The 19,162-nt window shown below is 44.1% G+C and overlaps 2 protein-coding genes across 3 annotated transcripts; one reads left to right on the top strand and one right to left on the bottom strand.

Annotated features, from left to right (window-relative positions):
* Positions 1–707: 707 nt before the first annotated feature.
* Positions 708–8,550, top strand: VWA9 (von Willebrand factor A domain containing 9). Of its 2 annotated transcripts, none has more exons than XM_009076433.1 (10): positions 708–818; positions 2,790–2,945; positions 3,993–4,111; positions 4,534–4,676; positions 5,627–5,719; positions 6,221–6,365; positions 6,617–6,750; positions 6,851–6,969; positions 7,334–7,399; positions 8,299–8,550. In XM_009076433.1, exons 1-10 carry the CDS (start codon positions 726–728, stop codon positions 8,548–8,550), a joined length of 1,320 nt encoding a protein of 439 aa, XP_009074681.1. In that variant the 5' UTR covers positions 708–725. The 2 variants fall into 2 exon arrangements, with proteins under 2 accessions (XP_009074681.1, XP_009074682.1); XM_009076434.1 differs by having other exon boundaries at positions 723–818; positions 6,224–6,365.
* A 1,978-nt stretch (positions 8,551–10,528) lies between these two features.
* On the bottom strand, positions 10,529–19,158 carry PTPLAD1 (protein tyrosine phosphatase-like A domain containing 1; the record flags this gene model as incomplete). The annotated part of the gene is made up of 9 exons (XM_009076435.1): positions 10,529–11,265; positions 12,145–12,276; positions 13,293–13,399; positions 13,926–14,038; positions 14,735–14,862; positions 15,462–15,572; positions 15,965–16,016; positions 16,937–17,101; positions 19,093–19,158. Coding segments are annotated over 9 exons (951 nt in total), but the record flags the coding sequence as incomplete, so codon positions are not given.
* Positions 19,159–19,162: the final 4 nt, after the last annotated feature.

Genomic DNA, 19,162 nt, shown 5'->3' with positions numbered 1-19,162 from the left:
CCTGGTTGATTCTATGATTCTGTGTCACTGTCACAGGACACAGCTTGGGTTTGTCTGCTGTGGGACACACAGTACTCTATGTTTGCAGTTAACAGGCAAATGTCAGTGCATTCTCTTATGATTCATTTTCACTTCTCCAAGAGGTGGAATTGAATTCATTTGAGGAATTTCTGAAAGCCAAGAACCCAACCAGGCTCCTCTAGCAAGTTCATATGCAGCTGCACCTGTGTCATGCTGTGTTAAGTGTGAGGGTTTCATTTTAAACAGAAGGAAATGGTTTATGGATGCAGATATGAGTTTTTGGTTTGTTACTTTCTCTGCCAAAGAGTTTTTGTGAGACAGCCTCCTTGCGGTTTACTTTCTGAATGTCTTAAGAAGTTATACTTGCTCTGACACCTGGAAGGATTTTCTCAGCTAAATGTTTCATGTTAGACATTGCCTCAGATTTTGACTTCACTGCCTTTTCTAAGACATGCAAAGGATTTTTTTATCTCTTAAAGAGCTGTGTTTATATGTGTATACCCTTCCTTCAAACTTAGCTGTCCTTGTCTCATTATTTCATTCAGCATTTCTTACATCTTTTTTCTTTGTATAACGTTGTGTAACCACACAGAGCAAACACCCTGACTGACCACAGACCCTTGAGTGACTGTTGTGTGCCTCCTGCAGGCATATTTCCCCAGCAGTGACACTGGTGTTTGTCTTTGCAGGAAGCCCTGAGTAACATGGATGACTATGACAAAACCTGTTTAGAGTCGGCACTGCTGGGGGTTTGCAACATTGTCCAGCAGGAGTGGGGAGCAGGAATTCCTTGCCAGGTATGACTGTTTGCACTGTTCACAGAATCAATCAGGTTGGAAAAGACCTCTGAGATCATCAAGTCCAACCTATGACCTAACACCACCATGTCAACTAGACCATGGCACTAAGTGTCCAGTCTCTGTGTAAACACCTCCAGGGACATTGATTCCACCACCTTCCTGGGCAGCACATTCCAGTGTATGGTTACCCTTTCTGTAAGGGTAACCTCCTAACATCCAACCACATTAGAAATTAGAATTAGAACATTAGAAATTCCTCCTAACATCCAACCACAACCTCCTCTGGCACAGCTTGTTCTCAGGATGTAGTTTATACTTAGTTACCCCTGTGAGTTGCATTAAGAATGTAAATGTAATTTGAAAACTTTGAATACTTTCAGGTATACTGTTGCTACAAAACCACAAAGGACTAATATTTTGGATGGATCTAGACTATGAACAGAACATGAGTTTATGAAAATATTCAGCAGCAAAAAAATAGACTATTTCCTGCCCAGTGTGTTACTGTAGTGGAGTGGATTATAAAATCTGGCCCAGGAACACTGTTGTGCAGGCTTGGCATTTGATCTGGATGCAATCCTCTGGCCCAAGAGCCACTCAGTTTGTAAAAGGTATAGTCACACATGCAGGAACCTTTCTCCTCCAGTACCTACTGGTTTCCAGGGCTTCTAAGCAGCTCCAGGTCTCCACGGCAGCGTGGGACTGCTGCTGAGTGTGTTTTGATCTGCTTCTTTCCCAAATGAGTCATTTGACATGCAGCTGCTCACACACTCCATTCAGCCCTCCAAGCTCTCAGCCTTTTGAATTTACTGCCTCTCATGGCAACGTCTATGTTTAACCCTCAGTTTCCTGAGATAATTCATTCAAGTTCAGTAATTTTGCAGCTCTGTGAACTGGGAAGATGTCTCAAGCAATATTCCTTAAAGAGAAAAAGGATAGAGGTTTATTGGTTAGGCAGTGCTTCATAATCCAACAGAGATAAGAGGCACCTTGGAACTGCAGACACTGAAAGCAAAGAACTAGAAAGGTGTAAAAACCAAGCAGAGATTAGACCTCAACAATTTGGTCTCTCATTTGTGTCATGGCTCATTTTGTTGGCACATCAGGTGATGAAAGGCACTGGGGAATGTACTTGTAATAGTGAAAAAGTCACTGATGAGCAGCAGTTCAGATTGCAGGAGAGAGAGGTGGAGGATGAAGAGAGAATGCAAATCTGGATGAAACATCAAATTTCAATTGGATTTGCTTTGCCTTACCTCTCAGCCAAAACTCCTGCCTGCTGCTGCTGCTGTGCACTGGTGAAGGAGCAGCTCTTTTACTCCTTTGGGTGTGACTAGATCTCAGCTGAGTATAAATAGTCCCATTATTCAGTGTAACCTACTAGTGCAGTTTTGCACAAGGAGTGACTTTGGATGTGCAGCTAGATGGAAAAATGTGGTTTTTTGCTCTAATGGTTCTGCTTCAAAATGTGAATGTGCTGCAGATGTATTTGCAAAGAATTAAGATCATTAATGCTACCATTTTTTACGCTTTCTGTGGCCTGAAGTAGAAGCTGAGTTGCCTTCCAGAATCTAAATAAACCTGGAATCCTTAAGCCCAGCAGCAGCAGGCTGGTTTTTGACTGCAGCCACTGTGCTTCTAGTGAAATGTATGAAATTTAAATCGTAATGCAATTGCCTAATGACCAGAAAATGTGTACTTACCATGCACATAGTTTACATCACAAGGGTTCAATCTTTTATGGACCTATCTCTGGAATTGTTACTGGCAGGCCTTTCCCCAGCTCAGTATGGGATACAAATCCCCGTGGGAGCAGGGATTTCAGTGCAGGAGGATTTCAGTGCAGGAGGAGGACGTGCTGCAGGAAGGCTACTGCGATGTGTCGGCGTGGAGTTGCCCTCTGCAGATAGGAATGTGTCTCTGCCTGGCAGGGCCCATCCATCCTGGCTCATTCCTGGCTCCTTGCAGGTTGTCCTGGTCACCGATGGCTGCCTGGGGATCGGCAGAGGCTCCCTGAGGCACTCCCTGGCTACTCACAACCAGCGAAGTGAAAGCAACCGCTTCCCACTGCCCTTCCCCTTCCCATCCAAGCTGTATGTCATGTGCATGGCCAACCTGGAAGAGGTGATGTCTTTAACACATTCTTTCTTTGCTGCATTGGATAATTTTTGTTCTGCTCTGAACTTAGAACCAGGTCAGCACAAAACATGCTTTGATGTTCTTGTGCTGAAAGTTCAGTAGCCATTCTGGTGCCTGGTGTTAGTTATTGGGTGAAATGTAATTGTAGTGTCTTTTAAAATGTTTATTGTTGCACTGTTATTGTCTACTACTATTACCATAACCTTTAGATAATTTATATCACAATCTATATCATTACATTATTATCATAATCTTTATGGATCATGTCAGTTTCCCTAGGCAATATTATGCAATTTTACTTTCTCTGTTTCTGTTATTACCATTGCTGCATTAATAATATTGAATGCTTTAGGGGTTTTTTAAATCTACAATTAAATCCTTGAATAAATTACTTTTATTGCTCAAAACCTAAACCACAACAGCTTCATATAGAAATGTGAGAGAGCAAAATAAAGTCTCCAAGCAAGTGTTCAAATCAACTTCCCTTAGCTCTGAAGGAAAGGTGATCAGTTTTCTTTCTCTCTTCTCTTTCTCTTTGCAAATCTCAATACCAGCTTTAAAAATCCTCACAGGAGTTGGAATTCTGCTGCATAAACAGAGTTTGAGGAGAAGCCTATTTGACTGCTGAGGTTCCTTGGATTAGGTTTTATTAATAGCATTGCTTTTGACTCCACACCTGTGTTCTTCTGTCCATCACAGCAGGATTTTCTGCTTAGGTGTGCAATAGATATCTTCAGCTTCAAGGGCTCTGTCAAGGATGATCCCTTTGATTAAGCTGATGGATGGAAGCATTGTTGACACATCAGAATAAATGGGAAAATGTTTAAAATAAATCTTCTATTCCTGATAAGTGATAAGAGAACGTTTCCTGGGAGGCCAAGAATGTTGGCTTCTTTGGAAAGGAGTGTGATAACAAAAACTGATGAGAGCATCCAGTCAGGTGTTGTTTGCTGCCTTGTGTGTATTTCCTGCAGCCACTCTGGAAGTAAAAATAAAACTCAATAGAAACATTTCCCTTTCTTTTTTTTGCAGCTTCAAAGCACAGATTCCTTGGACTGCCTGGAAAGGCTCATTGATTTAAACAATGGGGAAGGGCAGATTTTCACCATTGATGGACCCTTGTGCCTGAAGAATGTGCAGTCTATGTTTGGGTTAGTAGCCTTGTAGATAATAATAGGCCCTTGGGAAGGTTTCCAGTTAGTATCTCTAAAGGAGAACAAATACAATAAGAGATCTGGTGATATGAGATGTTCTAATTAAACTTTATTTATTTAATTTAGTATCTTGTTAACTGTGTTTTTATCTTGGCCTTCACTGTTTGAGGTCAGTGTCTGTTTTAATGATTAGGTAACCAACTCAGAGCATCTGTTTGTGCTTGGCAGATAGAAGAGAGTAATTTCCACAATTATTGTTCATTCACATCAGTGTGATAATGCTGCTTTGACTCAGAATTTATTGCTAGAACTGTTGAATTAGTTAAAAAAGGGTTTGGGGGCTAAGATAGTGTGCTTTTAAACGAGCCATTTTAATTGGGTATGTGTCATGTTTTCCCTAACAACTCCTTGTGTTCTAGAAAGCTGATAGACCTGGCTTACACACCATTCCATGCTGTTCTTAAGTGTGGCCACTTAACTTCTGATGTGCAAGTATTTCCCAGACCAGAGCCTTTCATTATAGATGAGGAAATAGATCCCATTCCTAAAGCAATTAATACAGGTAACAAATCTTTGATTGCTTTTTTACTTACATCCATTGGATTCCTACCTTTTCATTGCCACCTCTTACCCTGTGTAGGTAATTGTTTCATCCACTTCTCTGCAAGAATCAATCCCTGACTGTCATTTTTTGGGGGGTGTGTGGCACCAGGGGATGGGAAGGTCATCCTGTTTCAGCCAGGGGTACCTGGTGGAATGGCTAGAGTAGGGTAGAGGCACTTTCAGAGCTCAGGGTGCCAAATTCTAGGGGCAGAGTCTGAAAGACAGCCACAGGCTGCTTGCCATGGACACCCTTATAAGCTTCCTGGAGGGTAGGTGAGATGTGCTGAAGAAGGGCCTGCATTTTGTGTTAGAGTTGCCCTTATCAGAAAGACTCTGCACTGTCAGGTGAGAGAAACCAGCCTCTTTCTGGAGGTTTCTTCAAGGAATCCATTAGAAGCAGAGCCAGGAGGAATTGGTGAGGCAGCACAAGCAGAGGTTGAGATCTGTGAAGTCTTTATAGATTTTCTGTTGGCACTTCTTGCCAATACCGAATTACCTTTAAAAATAACTGGGCAAAGAAAAGCCTTTCTCATCCCTCCCATTAGTGGACACTGCTCCCATAAGCAGCAGGTATGTTTCCTCTCCTTGGAATTTATCAAACAGCAGTGGGTTGTGTACAGTGTGAGCTGAAGATGCACAATTCTATGTTTGTCTAGCAGCACAGCTCAGGGGCAGCTGTGTACGTGTGATGAACGTTGTGTTCTCATCTTGAAATGTCTTGGTGTTATGTATGAATGTTTGTATCGTATTAACACCTTTGCACACTCCAGTTGAGGTTTGGGTTCTCTTGTGTCACCTCTAGTCATTGCTTCAGAAATCTTAATGATGTAAGAAGTGGTGAAATGAAATTGGCTCTGAATGCATTTCAGCTATCTCCAAGTCTGACTTAAACCTGTTATCTCCCCACAGATTTAGAAATTGTTGGCTTTGTGGATATAGCTGACATTTCTAGCCCTCCTGTCTTGTCCAGGCACTTGGTACTGCCCATTGCACTCAACAGAGGTGAGCAAGTTTGGGTTCTTTCAGTAAAAACTACTTCAAGCTTCCCTTGTAATGTCTGTGGTGGTTTAGACTAGAAGCACTTCTTTTTTGCTTTATCAAAATTCCATGTGTCATGTGTGTGTGGTTCCATGAAAATGAAATCCCTGAGCACAAGCTCTTTCTGGTTTTGAGTTCTGTGTCCTTTGGAAAGTTCACAGAGGGACCAGGATCCTCATGGCATTGTTATTGATAGAACATGCTAAACTTACAGCTAAAAATAATAGTGGGCCATAAAGTATGTGATGCAAGATGTGGATTTAGTGCCTGTGAGTACAGTGCAGTGCAATATTTGTGTATCATTACTGTGCCACTTTGCTCAAGCAGCTCATTCACAGCTGTTTGTTCTACAGAAGTAGCAATTAACTCCTGCATGGCAGACAGTAAAGGCTGTCATGGAAACAGGACTAGTGTGTTTGAATGTATTCTTATCTTTTCTCTTTGTTTGCTTTTATTCTTCCCCAGAAGGGGATGAGGTGGGACCTGGGATCACCGATGACACTGAGGATGAGAATTCAGCTAATCAGATTGCTGGGAAAATCCCCAACTTCTGTGTTTTACTCCATGGCAGCCTGAAAGTGGAAGGCATGGTGGCTGTGGTCCAGTTGGGGTATGGAGCTGGATGTCTGCCTGAAAAATCTTACTTTGCTCATTTGTGCTTTATTTATAAATTTTGCTTATTTATATCTGTGTTCAGTGCAGAACTCTGCACTGCTAGACAGAGCTGTGCATTTTTAATTGCAGTTATGTTTCTGCCAGTACAAACTGCAAACACTGAGCCTCCACACAGTGAGAGCGAGGCATATCCCAGGCAGAGGGGTGGAAGATTTTCAGCCTTTGGGGATTTGCTCTTTTCCATAGGCCAGAGTGGTATGGAATGCTCTATTCACAAGCTGATAGCAAGAAGAAATCAAACCTCATGATGTCACTCTTTGAGCCTGGTCCTGAGCCCCTGCCCTGGCTGGGGAAGATGGCACAGCTTGGGCCCATTTCAGGTACTGGTCACACTCCTTGGAATATCTGCCACATTCAGTGTTGTGTGATCTTGCCAAATCTGAGTTGCTAAATCTGTTTAATTCCTTTTTTTCCTCCCAGATGCCAAAGAAAATCCTTATGGGGAGGATGACAACAAGAGCCCTTTCCCCTTGCAGCCCAAGAACAAGCGCAGCTACGCGCAGAACGTCACCGTCTGGATCAAACCAAGTGGCCTCCAGGTAACAGTACGGGCGTTGATGCACTTTGAGCAGCAGTAACCAACTTAGCAGCCAAGTGGAGCCTGTGTGGGTCTAATGAAATTGCTTTATTGCTTTTCTTTCATTTTTATAAGCACTGCCTCTTTAGAATGTCATGATTAAACTGCAGTCAGAAAGCAGAGCTTGGCTGATGAAAGCTGTGTCTCCAGTGTGGCATCTGCCTTGCTTTATTGGATTTGGTGTAATTACCACTTATGTTCCAGCCTTTGTGAGCTGCAGCCTTGTTAATGGTCAGGATAACTTATCACTGAAACCTTGAGGATTTTTCTGCAGCTTCTCCCACCAGTTGCCAAGATTTTTGTATTTGTTTCTCTCTTTCCCGCAGACAGATGTACAGAAGATCTTGAGAAATGCAAGGAAACTCCCTGAAAAAACACAAACCTTCTATAAAGTGAGTAACATTGCAGGCTGGCCCAAGTTTGGTCCATGGTGAACTGGACAGAGGAACACACTGTGTCTGTGGTGTGTTCTGTGCAGGCTTGTAGGGCTCTGTAAAAACATAAGTGCTCTGTAAAAGTAACATCCTGGGTCATTTTATAGGCTACTTAAGGTGAGACAAGGGGTCTGGTTTCCCTGCCACCATGTTTTCTGGCAGGGTAGCATAGATGTGTCATGTTTACAGATGTCCCTCATGACCCCTGCTCCTTCAAAGTGAACTTCTTTACAGATACTATACAGTTGTCCAGGTAGACATAAACAGAGGGATCAGAGAGAAATAGGAAGACAAATGTCAGTCTGAGTCTGAAAATGTTTTCTACATTTGTTCTACAACTGAAGCAGAGAAAGACAAAATTCCAGGCACATTTGACCACATCATAATAATCCATAACTAGACTATAGCCTGGAGGTAAGTGCAAGCTTAGTGATGAAGCAGTTTGGTATTGTGGCCCCCAGAGACTTGAAGACTGAATCCTCTGCTTAGTGCACATAAGCACTGTTCAGTTTATAGTGAAGAAAAATCAGTATATCCACAGTTTGCTGCACACTGTGGTTCCAGGCAGCACCAGTCACTCTGTTGAAGCCTAAGCTGGAGCCCAGCTGGGACACAGAGCAGGCAGGTACAATAGCTGCATACATAAAAGAGAGAAAGGAAGATTTTTAAGAAGGGATCAGAGGAAAACAAACTGTTCAGTTGTGCTGCTTTCACCATCTTCAGCCCTGAAGTATTTTTTATCCCTTGGGCAGTTCCCACAGCTGCACTGTAATGTTGCCTTTAGAGAAAAAAGTAAGAAACCCATGTTTCATGTAAAAGTTTGGGGTGGCTTTGATAGGGGTTTTTTGTCTTTGCAGGAACTGAATCGTTTACGAAAGGCAGCTCTGGCCTTTGGCTTCTTGGAGCTGCTGAAGGGTGTGGCAGACATGCTGGAGAGGGAGTGCACTCTGCTGCCCGACACGGCTCATCCCGACGCTGCCTTCCAGCTCACACACGCGGCGCAGCAGCTCAAGGTGGCCAGTACTGGAGCCTCAGAATATGCTGCCTATGATCACAACATTGCTCCACTGCAGACAGACTTTTCCAGCAGCAGCACTGAAAGAATGTGAAGGCTCCGTTTTGGGAATTCCTCTAGATTAAGGCTCAAGTGGTTCAAATTTTCTTGTCCTGTTTGGAGAACTTCTATCCAAACAGGGAAGTTTTGCATCAATGCTCTCTAAACAGTTTGTGGGGTCTTTAGTCAGACCTGGAAACGGTGGAAAGTGTCCCAAAGTCAATTGTGGTGTTGGATGATGGGTGACCCAGTGGTACTGGGTTACTCAGTGCATGTGAGGAGAGGAACACAATGCCATGGTAGGCAGCAGATTGCTCGTGGCTTTTGGCCTCCCCAAAGTGCAGTTACTAGATAACTGAACTCACTGGTCAAAGTATCCTAAAAGGCAGCTACTCCACTTCATACACCAACCTGTCCAAAGATAATGTGTGAGATGCACTGTGCAAGGTGAGACACAGCTGATTTCAGGGTGTTATGCCTGACAACAGTCTATACTGCCATAGTGAGTGTTGTCACTTGCCTTGCAGTGCTTATGATGATTGTTGTCACTTGCCTTGCAGTGCTTACGATTGTGAAAGTAACTTAATCTTGGGAAACATTTTTGTACTTGCATAATATTCATAAAAAGTTATTCTTCATGAAAATGTAAGTTGGATTTGTTCAATTTTCATAGTAACGAGGTTGTGTGGCTTAAAACAGACTCGGTAAAGGCTCAGCTCTCAATCACAAGATAAATATCAAATTACATAACTTCTCCCATTCAGGGAAAGAACAAACAACTGAACTAAAGCAAACTTTGGTTGTAAATCTTTATTAATAGAAACACATTCTTTCTGAAGGACTAAAACTCAGTAGTGTACGATCCATGATAGCTTGCACTAGGTACCACAGTTCACTGATGAATACATATGGATTTCATAACAGAAGTTTAAATGCCCAGGGGAGAAATTAAAGTATGAAAGTGATCCTTGCTGCTCTGTTACTCAGCTAATTCAATCCTCTGACATACTTCAAACATAGGTACAGTGTGTGCCAAGTGAAATATTGTGTAAGTAGTGCTCAACTCTCCTGAGTAAAGCAAGCTGTGCTCTCCTTTGAGTGGGAGTCTTGAGTATCCCACAGAGAAGATCAGCCTCTTGCTGACAGAACACAGTTGCTGAAATGCAGTGTGGAGCTTGGACTGGTTCTTTGTTAAAGTCTCATTATAACTCTATTTCCTTTACAGTAACAATCACTGAATCCATATCACAAACATTAAGCTGTTTGTTACGTTCTATACAGAAAATAATTTTCTGGAGGATTCATCTTGTTTTATAATAGAAAAAGATAAAGAGGAACATGGCACTAAGCTAATCTCAGCCTCAGTGCTTGTTCTGGATGGCTGGCATTGCTCTGCAGTGCTCTGGGGCAGTGGCAGGGGGGAAAGAACCTGGTTCATAACCAGCTACAGTTTAAAGTAAACTCTTTGTACATTTCTTAACTGGATTAGGGAGGCCAAAGGGACCTGGAATTAACTACAGGAGGCTCTGTGTGAAGAAGGACATAGTGAAGTAAAGTCAGCCGAAGCACAGGTTTCCAGGTGAGACAGCAAGTGACCTGGAATGTGGGGGGAGCTTCTCTTTTTGTTGTTTAAAGCAAGCAAAGAGAAAAGGGTCCTTCAAAGCCTGAGTGGAATCTCCCTTACCAAGACTTGACATGTGCAGTCTAAATACCACAGTCTGTTTGACCCACTGCTCCATCCCAGCAGGGGCCACTTAAACCATACACACCAACTTCTCTGCTGCACCCCCGAAGTTAAGTAGAAAAGCAAACTTTGCTGCCTTGTTGAAGTGCAGGAGCCACAGCCCTGCCAGGAAGGATCAGAGGAGCTCCATCTCCCATGACAGTCCCACGTTCTCTCTCTGAGGGGTGGGATGGAATTCTGTTGGGGTTCACAGGCCAGGGGAAAGCTGGTACTTACATTCCCTTATTTTGTTACATTTCAGTGCTTGCATTACCAACCAGGAGAGCGTTTCTGCCCTCAGAGTGGCAGTTTCCCTAATGACTGGGTAGGATGTGTTGCTACAGGAATACACATGTTGATAGGTCCACACAGCACTCCTATTCCATTAAGGCTAAACTAGAAACAGAGTAACTTGGTAGCATTTAAAGCAGCATTAGCTACTTCCAGTTTTAATTCTGCAGCACCAAGATGCTGCAGAAGAAAAGGGAGGGGATGTGCTGAGCAAGTGTACCCCAAGGGCTGATAAACACCCACTGTTCACAGTGGCCTCAGACTGTGCTCCTCCTGCCATCGATGCACCCCAGGAGCAGCAGGGCCAGCGACGGGTATATCCCACACCAGAAGCCCTATCTGCATGCACTAGCAAATCTCCAATGAAAAGATAAACACTATTTCTATTTGGTGCTGCTCCACTGATTATAAGCATTATCATATGCAGATAACATGATTTCTCTCTAATATGCTGCTTGGCAGGATACAAGTTTAAATGCTCAGTGGTAATGCCATGCAAAGGTGATTGAAAGGGAACAAAATCCAATATGTGGGAATGTACCTGAACTCACTATGAAATCATGAGATCTAGGGTGGTCATTTCATTTTACAAAATACTTTACATTACAGTGGGTAAAACCATAAGAATTATAGGCTTATCTTGTCACTAAGTGAGATAAGAAAGCATTGCAGTCCTCCTTCACTTCATCTTCCTCTTCTTTGGTCCAAGGTGCTGTTTCCTTTGCTTGTAGAGGTGTCGAAAGTTTACGAATATCCCTGGAAAAGAATCAAGTGTTTTGGTAGGACATCACTGCATCTTTTCAATGCTGGATGGCTGCACCAGCTCTCAAAAAACACTAACAAAAACCAACCAACCACACAAAAGAATAAATTATTCAAGGGTGTGAGTAGCACTGAAAGCTAATGCAGGTGGGTTTGTGCCGGGTGAGGCAGGAGGTGCTGCACAGGTGAAAGGTTTGTCACCTTTAAGAGGTTATGGCAGCAGCTTTGCAGAGCTGTGGAGGATGAAATGGGTATTTCAGAGGGAAATACAATTATAGCCAGTTAAAGGTTAGTTTCAAGCAATGTCTGAAAGGGAGAAACAAGTGAAAGATCATTTCAGGTTAACTGCAGTGAGCTGTGGATACCCAAAGTACTGGGACAAACTGTGTTTAAAAATCTAACCCAGAAACCAAGCACACATCAAGCACCATCCTTTCCACTATTTAAAATGTCTTCTGTGGAAAAACATGACTTCGTGTTGCTTTTGTGATTCTACTGCAAGGTTTAACCACATTGTTCTCACTTGAAATCATGTTTAGATTTCCACTAAATCATTCCAAAGCTCAAATACAACTTAAAAGGTGAAACTAAGGTTATAGATACATGTTAAAAATATGCTTTTAACCCAAGTTAATGCTGCTGGTTTGTTACCAAGGTCTCCTTCTTGGAGGTTAATGAGTGCTAGTTGGAGGGGTTCCCCTCCTTCACTGACAAATTTCTATCAACAAGCCCCAAGGATAATGCTTAACCTCCAGCACTTTCATGTTGCCATGGTCCCCAAGATGCAGGAATTTAATTTTCCTTGGAAATCTACTTATTCAGAGGAAAGTGGCCTTTTTAGTTCAATACTGACAAACACAATTAAGTACTTACCCAAAAACAAGGCTATAAGATATAGTTGAAGCACAAATGAAAACTGGATTGTGACATTCAGTGGATTTGGCAACCCCAGACTGAATTTCCCTGTTTCACTGAAGATTGGAATGGATTGAACAATACAGACAGCTGAAAGCAGAAGGCCAACATCATTACCAAACAGGTAACATCCACAATTGCCCAGCCCACATCAACTCCTTCAGGCTATTCCCTTCTTGTTTGCTGTTGCTAGCTCTCATTAATTAAACCAATTTCAAAGCTGTTTAACATGCAGTGTGATGGGAAGCAGTGCAGCAGGGAACCTGCCTGGTGAGACACTGTTCTCACACCCAGCTGCAGCCCCAGGGCCTGTGTCAGTGGGATTTGCCATCCTGCAATACCCACAGCAATGAAAGAGGCAGAGTCCCTGCTGTGCTGTGTGGGGCAATCAAGCCTCCTCCTGGCTCAGGCAGGGGTTCTGACAGGTAGGATTGCAACACAGTTCTTACAGCTGGAAGCTGAGTGGTGAGTTACTTCTTAAATAGATATACGTTAAAAATTATCCAGGAGGGTTGGGACAGAACAATACACTGCAAAGCTCTCACTGTAGAGGGGGAATGGCAAGACTAGGTGTCTGCTTTTTCCATGGAGCAGAAGGGGAGCAGAGCCCTGTTTGGCAAGCCCTGTGCCTGCTCAGAACAGGCTGTGCTGCTTCCAGAGGTGGGTTTCTGCCTGCCCTGTGCCAACATCTACCAGACAATGTCAAGATCTGGTGTGTCTTAATAATGATGATCTTGATCAAGAGCTGGTGTGAACCCAAGCCAGGCTGAGCAAGTCAGCTCCAGCACACGAGAGCAAATCACACATCCTTGGGTCAGCAGAGAAATGAGCATGGACTGCAGTTTGTCTTGTTCCATTTGATCACGTAGCCTTTTACTGCCTTCCCCCCCCCCCCCGAAAGGGAGTCTCTCCTCCAAAAGGAAGACTTATTTTCACATCAGATTGAAGACAATATTTGATTCAGTAAGAAAGACAAAAATACGTACATTTGGTTCTTTATCTATTATTCTATTTTACTATTTTTAAGTCCAGCAGCCAAGAAAAACTGGAGTGATTTGCCCAGCCTTGAATTCATTATTTATTAAACTGGGATTTTTTGGACATACCTTCTGCCAAGCCTCCCAAGGGGTACAGAGGGATCCAGACAGTGTAACGGAGCCAAGTTAGTGGTTTCCATTCAATTCCAATGCATGAAAGCATGTAATAGGGATACCTACAGCCAGGGCAGGAGGAGGAGAAACACACTTTGAACTAGAAGCTGCTACTAGACTTAGTCTGCTGTATGTACACTGCATAGGCAGCACAACTGCCAAACAACACAAGAATATTCCAAACAATATTCACTGCTCCCATGGATGATGATGGACACAGTCACCTGGCAGTTTACAGAGCTCGTGCTACATGGATGAGCAGAACTGCCTGGCTGCCTAATAAACCTCCCAAAACTCTTCTTTCAAAGAGAAACAGCTTAACAATGGAAATTCAAAGCAGCAGAACATTTGCTGGAAAAAGCAACAGGGCAGCATTACTTTCAGACTCCAGCCTTGTCCCAACATTGGGCAGATGGAACAACCTACAAAGGCTGTGACAGTCCATGGCTCAAGGAGCTTTTACCCTCTGGGGCCAATGCACTAGGGCCACTCTTTCAAAAAGTAGAAGGATCAAAATCCTCTTTATAGAGTTCTTGGGAACAACCACATCGTTATGTACACACTTGCCAGGAGAACAATCCCACCAACCTGAACAGCTCAGTGATGCTCCAGAAATAAAATATGAAGAACACCACAGGTTTGCTCTGCATTTCCTCCAAGCTTCCAAGGATAACAAACAAAACGAAGTTCCTCCCAAATATCTGTTTAAGAAAAACAAATCAAGGAACAGTCACACTCTAGCAAAAGAAGGAGCAAGCCCTTGCTGCCAAAACCACACAGGGGGTCTGCTCTTCACACATCTGAGCACACAGCTAACTCTGCAGCTGAGCTGTGACCTGTTTCTCACGAGGAGGCATCTTGCTCTGCATTTAGGTGCAATCCAAGAGACCTGGTCTGAAATCATCCATCCTCGTTTTTATGCACAACAACAACAACCAGGATAAATAGGGCACTGGCACCAAATCAAAATCATGTCGTTTCCATCAGCTGCTTCTTCCTTTTGCTGTCCTGAACTCTCTTACCTAAGTGATGGAAGAAGACTCTCACGAGGAGGCATCTTGCTCTGCATTTAGGTGCAATCCAAGAGACCTGGTCTGAAATCATCCATCCTCGTTTTTATGCACAACAACAACAACCAGGATAAATAGGGCACTGGCACCAAATCAAAATCATGTCGTTTCCATCAGCTGCTTCTTCCTTTTGCTGTCCTGAACTCTCTTACCTAAGTGATGGAAGAAGACAGCCTACACAGCCTGGGAAGCATCCTGCTGCCTGAATGATATATCCTACAGTCCAGTGCAGGGAGGTTACACCAGTTATTTCAGGAAAGTCTCAATGCTTGTGTAAAATAAAGATTTACTTCAAACATGGGAAGAGCAAGAACTGTAAAGTATTACCTGTACTACAGAAGGAATCAGAGGTGATCTGACCAGTCCTATTAGTGAATTCATGATCTCCATTAGTGCCAAGGTCTGACAGAAATACATCATATCAGCAATAGTGTGAAATGTGTCATAAAAGGAATCTGTAGGACACAGAGAACCAAGCACTCAGAGAACAAATGAACTCCCCTGCTCAGGAAGCAGCACAGCTTGTGGTAACAGGATTCTACTTGCATTTGAAAAAACCATGATGCATAATTATGTAACTTCTTTATAGGCCTTATCTTGAACTCACAGCAGTTAGGCCAGAAACACTGCTCAAGTGCTCCATTTCACACACAGAAGGATCAAGAGCTATTTCAGTAATTACCAAAAAAGCAATAGTGCTGTACCCCAACAGAATGAGTTGTTCTTGCTTCCAAACCAAAATATCCTGCCCAGATCATTTCCAAAGTCATTAACATTGCAGGGAGGGAGACATTTTGCTCCAGCTGATTTCTTTAGAAGCACAAGTATCATTCATCAGAGCACACAGCTGTGATGTGCACGAGGACAGTATTTTCCTACCCTTGACACTGTGATAGCCTTGGAGAGGCTTTTGTTGTGTTCTTCAGCAATGCCTTCATGGTTTTGTTCCTAAATATGTCTCCCTTCAGATTTTGCTATTCACAAAGTCTTAAGAACAACACTAAAAACCAATCCAAACCCCCCAATGTAAACAAAACAATGCTTATTTACTTGCCTTTTCCCAAGATGAACAGTCGTACTGTCATGTTCACAAAAATCCATGAGAATCCCAAAAACTGTACAAGGTTATACATGATTAAGTATCCCTTCTTCAGGTGTTTGAAGGCTAAAATCAATCATAAACACATCAGGTGAGTGGAGCACAATGGTAACACTTCTGCAAGGAGTACAGTGCAAACCAAGCAGGCTTGCTGGCAATAAAGCTCCCAAGGAAAAGGGGAACTATTGATGGTGATAAAAGGGTTGTTGTGTGCACTGGGGGTTCTGCCTGCCTTTACCATCAGCTGCTTTCGCCATCTCCTAGAACTCAATCCTTGTTAGTCAGACTTTCCACATTCCTTGGAAACTGCAGTCCATTTGTATTACATCTCTAATAGCTCACAATACAAAGATTCCACCAAAGCCACTCCAAACTGCTCCCTAAGAGTTGAGGTTCACATATGAGAATGACAAACTGTCCAAACCCACTTTACCCACTAAAAAGATGCAGCTACTTACGGTCTTTGGGGACTCTGGATTCTATTTTCATTTTGTTAATCTTTTCTTCTTCCTTAAGATGAAGGATAAGGTTTTAAAGACTGTTACTGTAATTAGCAAGTGATTTGTTAACTATACTACTGCAAAGCTAGTGGGTTTAAAACTCAGCTAAGCAGCAAGTTGCTTGAAGGTTTAAATTTTCACTGGCGTAAAAAACCACATTCATCATCTGGAAATTACAGTACAGCAAAAGCCAGAGGGGGTTAACTAGTTATCCTGCCTTCTTTTTCCTAGTCATTAGATGCTTTTGCTGAAGAAGCCTCGGTTTTCTGTGTTAACTCTCAGTTATTGCTGTTTCTTTGAGCTATTTCTTACATGACCCACCAGTGCCCTGAAGGAAGTGAGAACACCCAGCCCAGGCTCTCTGCCTGCCCTTCCCACTGTGCTCTGGCTCCTGGCACTGCAGTGTCCCTCTGCTCCGTGCTAAGCTCATGGCTGTGCAGGGGAACAGGGCAGCATTTGTTGTAAAAGGGATTTGCAGGAATGTGGCCTGTTCGAGTCTTTTCCCACACCTCCCCACTGCAGTAAGCTGCTCAAGCTCACCAGATGGTGGGAATGCACCACCAGGGCCTGTCCAGTGGCTCAGGAAAGCCTCAGAAATCCCTTCTTCCCAGACAAGCCATGTCTGGTACTCACACCTCTGGGCTCCACATGGCACAGTGATATGATCCACCTATGGATCGGGGCACTGGGCAAGGTGTGCATGCCAGGAGCCAGCACACAGCCACCAGTTCTGATTCTAACCAGAAACGTGCCTATTTCTGAATTTCTGCTTACAATTTGAACTGTTTAGCCATTTCTCCATGGGATCTGTATGGAACAGCAGTAACAGACAACTCCAGATAAACAAAGAACACAAGCTCAAAGCACAGGAGAAGAGCAATTCTTGCTTTGCAGCTGGCAGCACAAGCCACATGTGCCCACAGGACTGACCTTCTCCCTCAGCTCCATTTCAGCATCTGACTCATCTAACCAGCGGTCGAAGTCAGGAGCCAGAAACAGCGGACGCTTCTCCTGCTTGGTCAGTCTCTCCCACCAGTTACTCTCCTTCTTCTGCACAGTGATGTTCAGCTGCCTCTGGGTCACCCTGCATACAGGCTGAGGGCAGGCACAGGAGCACACATCAGCAAAAGTCCTAAGGAACAAGCTCAGAGACTGAGTTGATCCTCAAGTTCTCCTTATAAAAGGACAGGGATCACACAGACTGCTGTAGAATAAGCATCTCTGCCACCCAAGGCATGGAAGCCAAGGGCAGCCCAGTTGGAGATGGCAGCTGTGATGGCTGCAGGGCTTGATGAGCAGCTTGCAATCCTGGTCCTAGCACAGCACCAGCACATCCCACCACAGAGCCCAGCCTTTCTAGGCAGAACACACGATCTTGGCTTTCAACCTTCTTGCACTTGGCACTGTGAGCCACCTGCTTCCTCTAGACAGTGGTGAAAATAACACTGCCAGCAGCCACAGGTAGTGTCCAAAACAGGGGACACCATGTGACATCTGCTGCAGCAAGAACCAACAGCCTTAGGAAACACCTGGAGACAACAGTGAACTGATGGACTGGGCAGTGTGGTCACTGCCACCCCATGAGGCCTCTCCACCACAGCCACACTCTGCATAAAGGCAGCCCAGAACTCTCCAACCTTACAGCCCACAGCATTGTCACCTTGGAGACCACCTTACTGCCACCATCACATCCCTCTGCACCTCGAGGCTGCTCTGCATGGCACTGCCTCTCAAACCAGCTGAAACTGCTGCAAAAGAGCCTTGAGCTGTGCCCTTAACTGAGCATGTTACACCAGCACTGCTCTGTTAAGGCTAGCTGGATGCTCCTGGGACATCTGAAGGCTGCAGCTGTAATTTACAGCTACTGCTCATGGTCCTTGCCTGCCAGAGGCTTCATCTCTCGCTGTTGGCCAGCCTGGCACCAGCAAGGAGAACTCATGGTGCACATCAGAGCTAAAGGGAAACGCCCTGGACTGCAACACTTCCCAGTCCTGACCATCTGTAGTAACACACAATTCAGTCTGTTCTCCTCCAATTCCCCCAGTGACTCAAGAGTGACTGGATTTTTGGAAGGAGGATGCTCTGCAGAGGCAAGGACTTGCCTTCCAGGCCTGGCTCACAGTAAAGCCCCTATCTGCCAGCATAGAGGAGAAGCACAGGCAGTGACAAGCACCTCTCCCACACCATGGGCCAGGCAGATGACAAACTGGTGACCAGATCCTGGAACCAAGAGCTGTTCACTGCCTGCCACTCCACACCTGGCAGGAGCCACACCAGAAATGTGCCTGCTGACAGACCCTGGAATTCACCCTCCAGCAGTCTCCTCCCTTGTTGAAGCAGCAGAGTTGAATAGTAGCTCCTGGTCTGACTGGAGCTATCCCCAAGTCAGCCAGGAACTAGCAGCCCAAATCCTGCCCTGGGAGCATAGCCCAGAGTTCTCCTGTGCCCCTACGAGCTCTGGGAGGTAAGGACAGACCTTACAGCCTCAAGGAACACAGAGAGGTGACTCTTCCAGCCAAGATCTCTCTATCAGACTACAACAGGAATTAAGGAAAGATTTCTGCAACAGGAGCCACAACATACCACAACCTAAGAAATCTGCACAAGCCAAGAGCACAAATTCTCCTGACTTCCTTTTGCCAGGCTGCAAAATAAGCCATGAAACATCACACCAACACTTTGCACCACAGTGTTCCCTGCTCTCCAGTCAGGGCTGCATCGACAGATTCTCCCATTATTTTGCTACTTTAAATCCTTTCAAAAATGTACAACTGCTGTTAAATAAATGTCCTGTTCATATTAAATTGTACTTCTGATTCAGAGTCTCTCACCGGTTTGCTTTTCAAACCAGCACAATAAACAATACAAATAAGGCCTTGTGTCTATTGAAGCTGATCCATGCCAGCACCAGCTCAAGGGAGGTGATTTGCATTAAGACAGGAATGTGGCTGAGCACTGGGATGGAGGATTGCCACAACCTGTAGTTTGCAGCAGTTCTGGTGTCACCAGTAAAATATAAACAGCTTACTACGGACACAACACACAGTCATTTTCCTTTCAAGAGTTAGAAGAGTAAAAATACCTACTTTAGGTTCGACTGGCTCTAGGAACTCGATCTCAAATTCATAGTTGTTGTCCCCTTTGGCACCATGACCC

This window comes from Acanthisitta chloris, unplaced genomic scaffold (genome assembly GCF_000695815.1).
Source record: "Acanthisitta chloris isolate BGI_N310 unplaced genomic scaffold, ASM69581v1 scaffold43556, whole genome shotgun sequence".
NCBI lineage: Eukaryota > Metazoa > Chordata > Aves > Passeriformes > Acanthisittidae > Acanthisitta > Acanthisitta chloris.
This window is presented reverse-complemented; position numbering and strand designations above follow the sequence as displayed.

Excerpts from the sequence above, each read along its gene's own strand:
- VWA9 (XM_009076433.1), top strand. The coding sequence starts at position 726 with ATGGATGACTATGACAAAACCTGTTTAGAGTCGGCACTGCTGGGGGTT. Across the intron at positions 5,720-6,220 it reads GCCCATTGCACTCAACAGAG|AAGGGGATGAGGTGGGACCT; the intron begins GTGAGCAAGTTT and ends ATTCTTCCCCAG. Across the intron at positions 7,400-8,298 it reads AAACACAAACCTTCTATAAA|GAACTGAATCGTTTACGAAA; the intron begins GTGAGTAACATT and ends TTGTCTTTGCAG.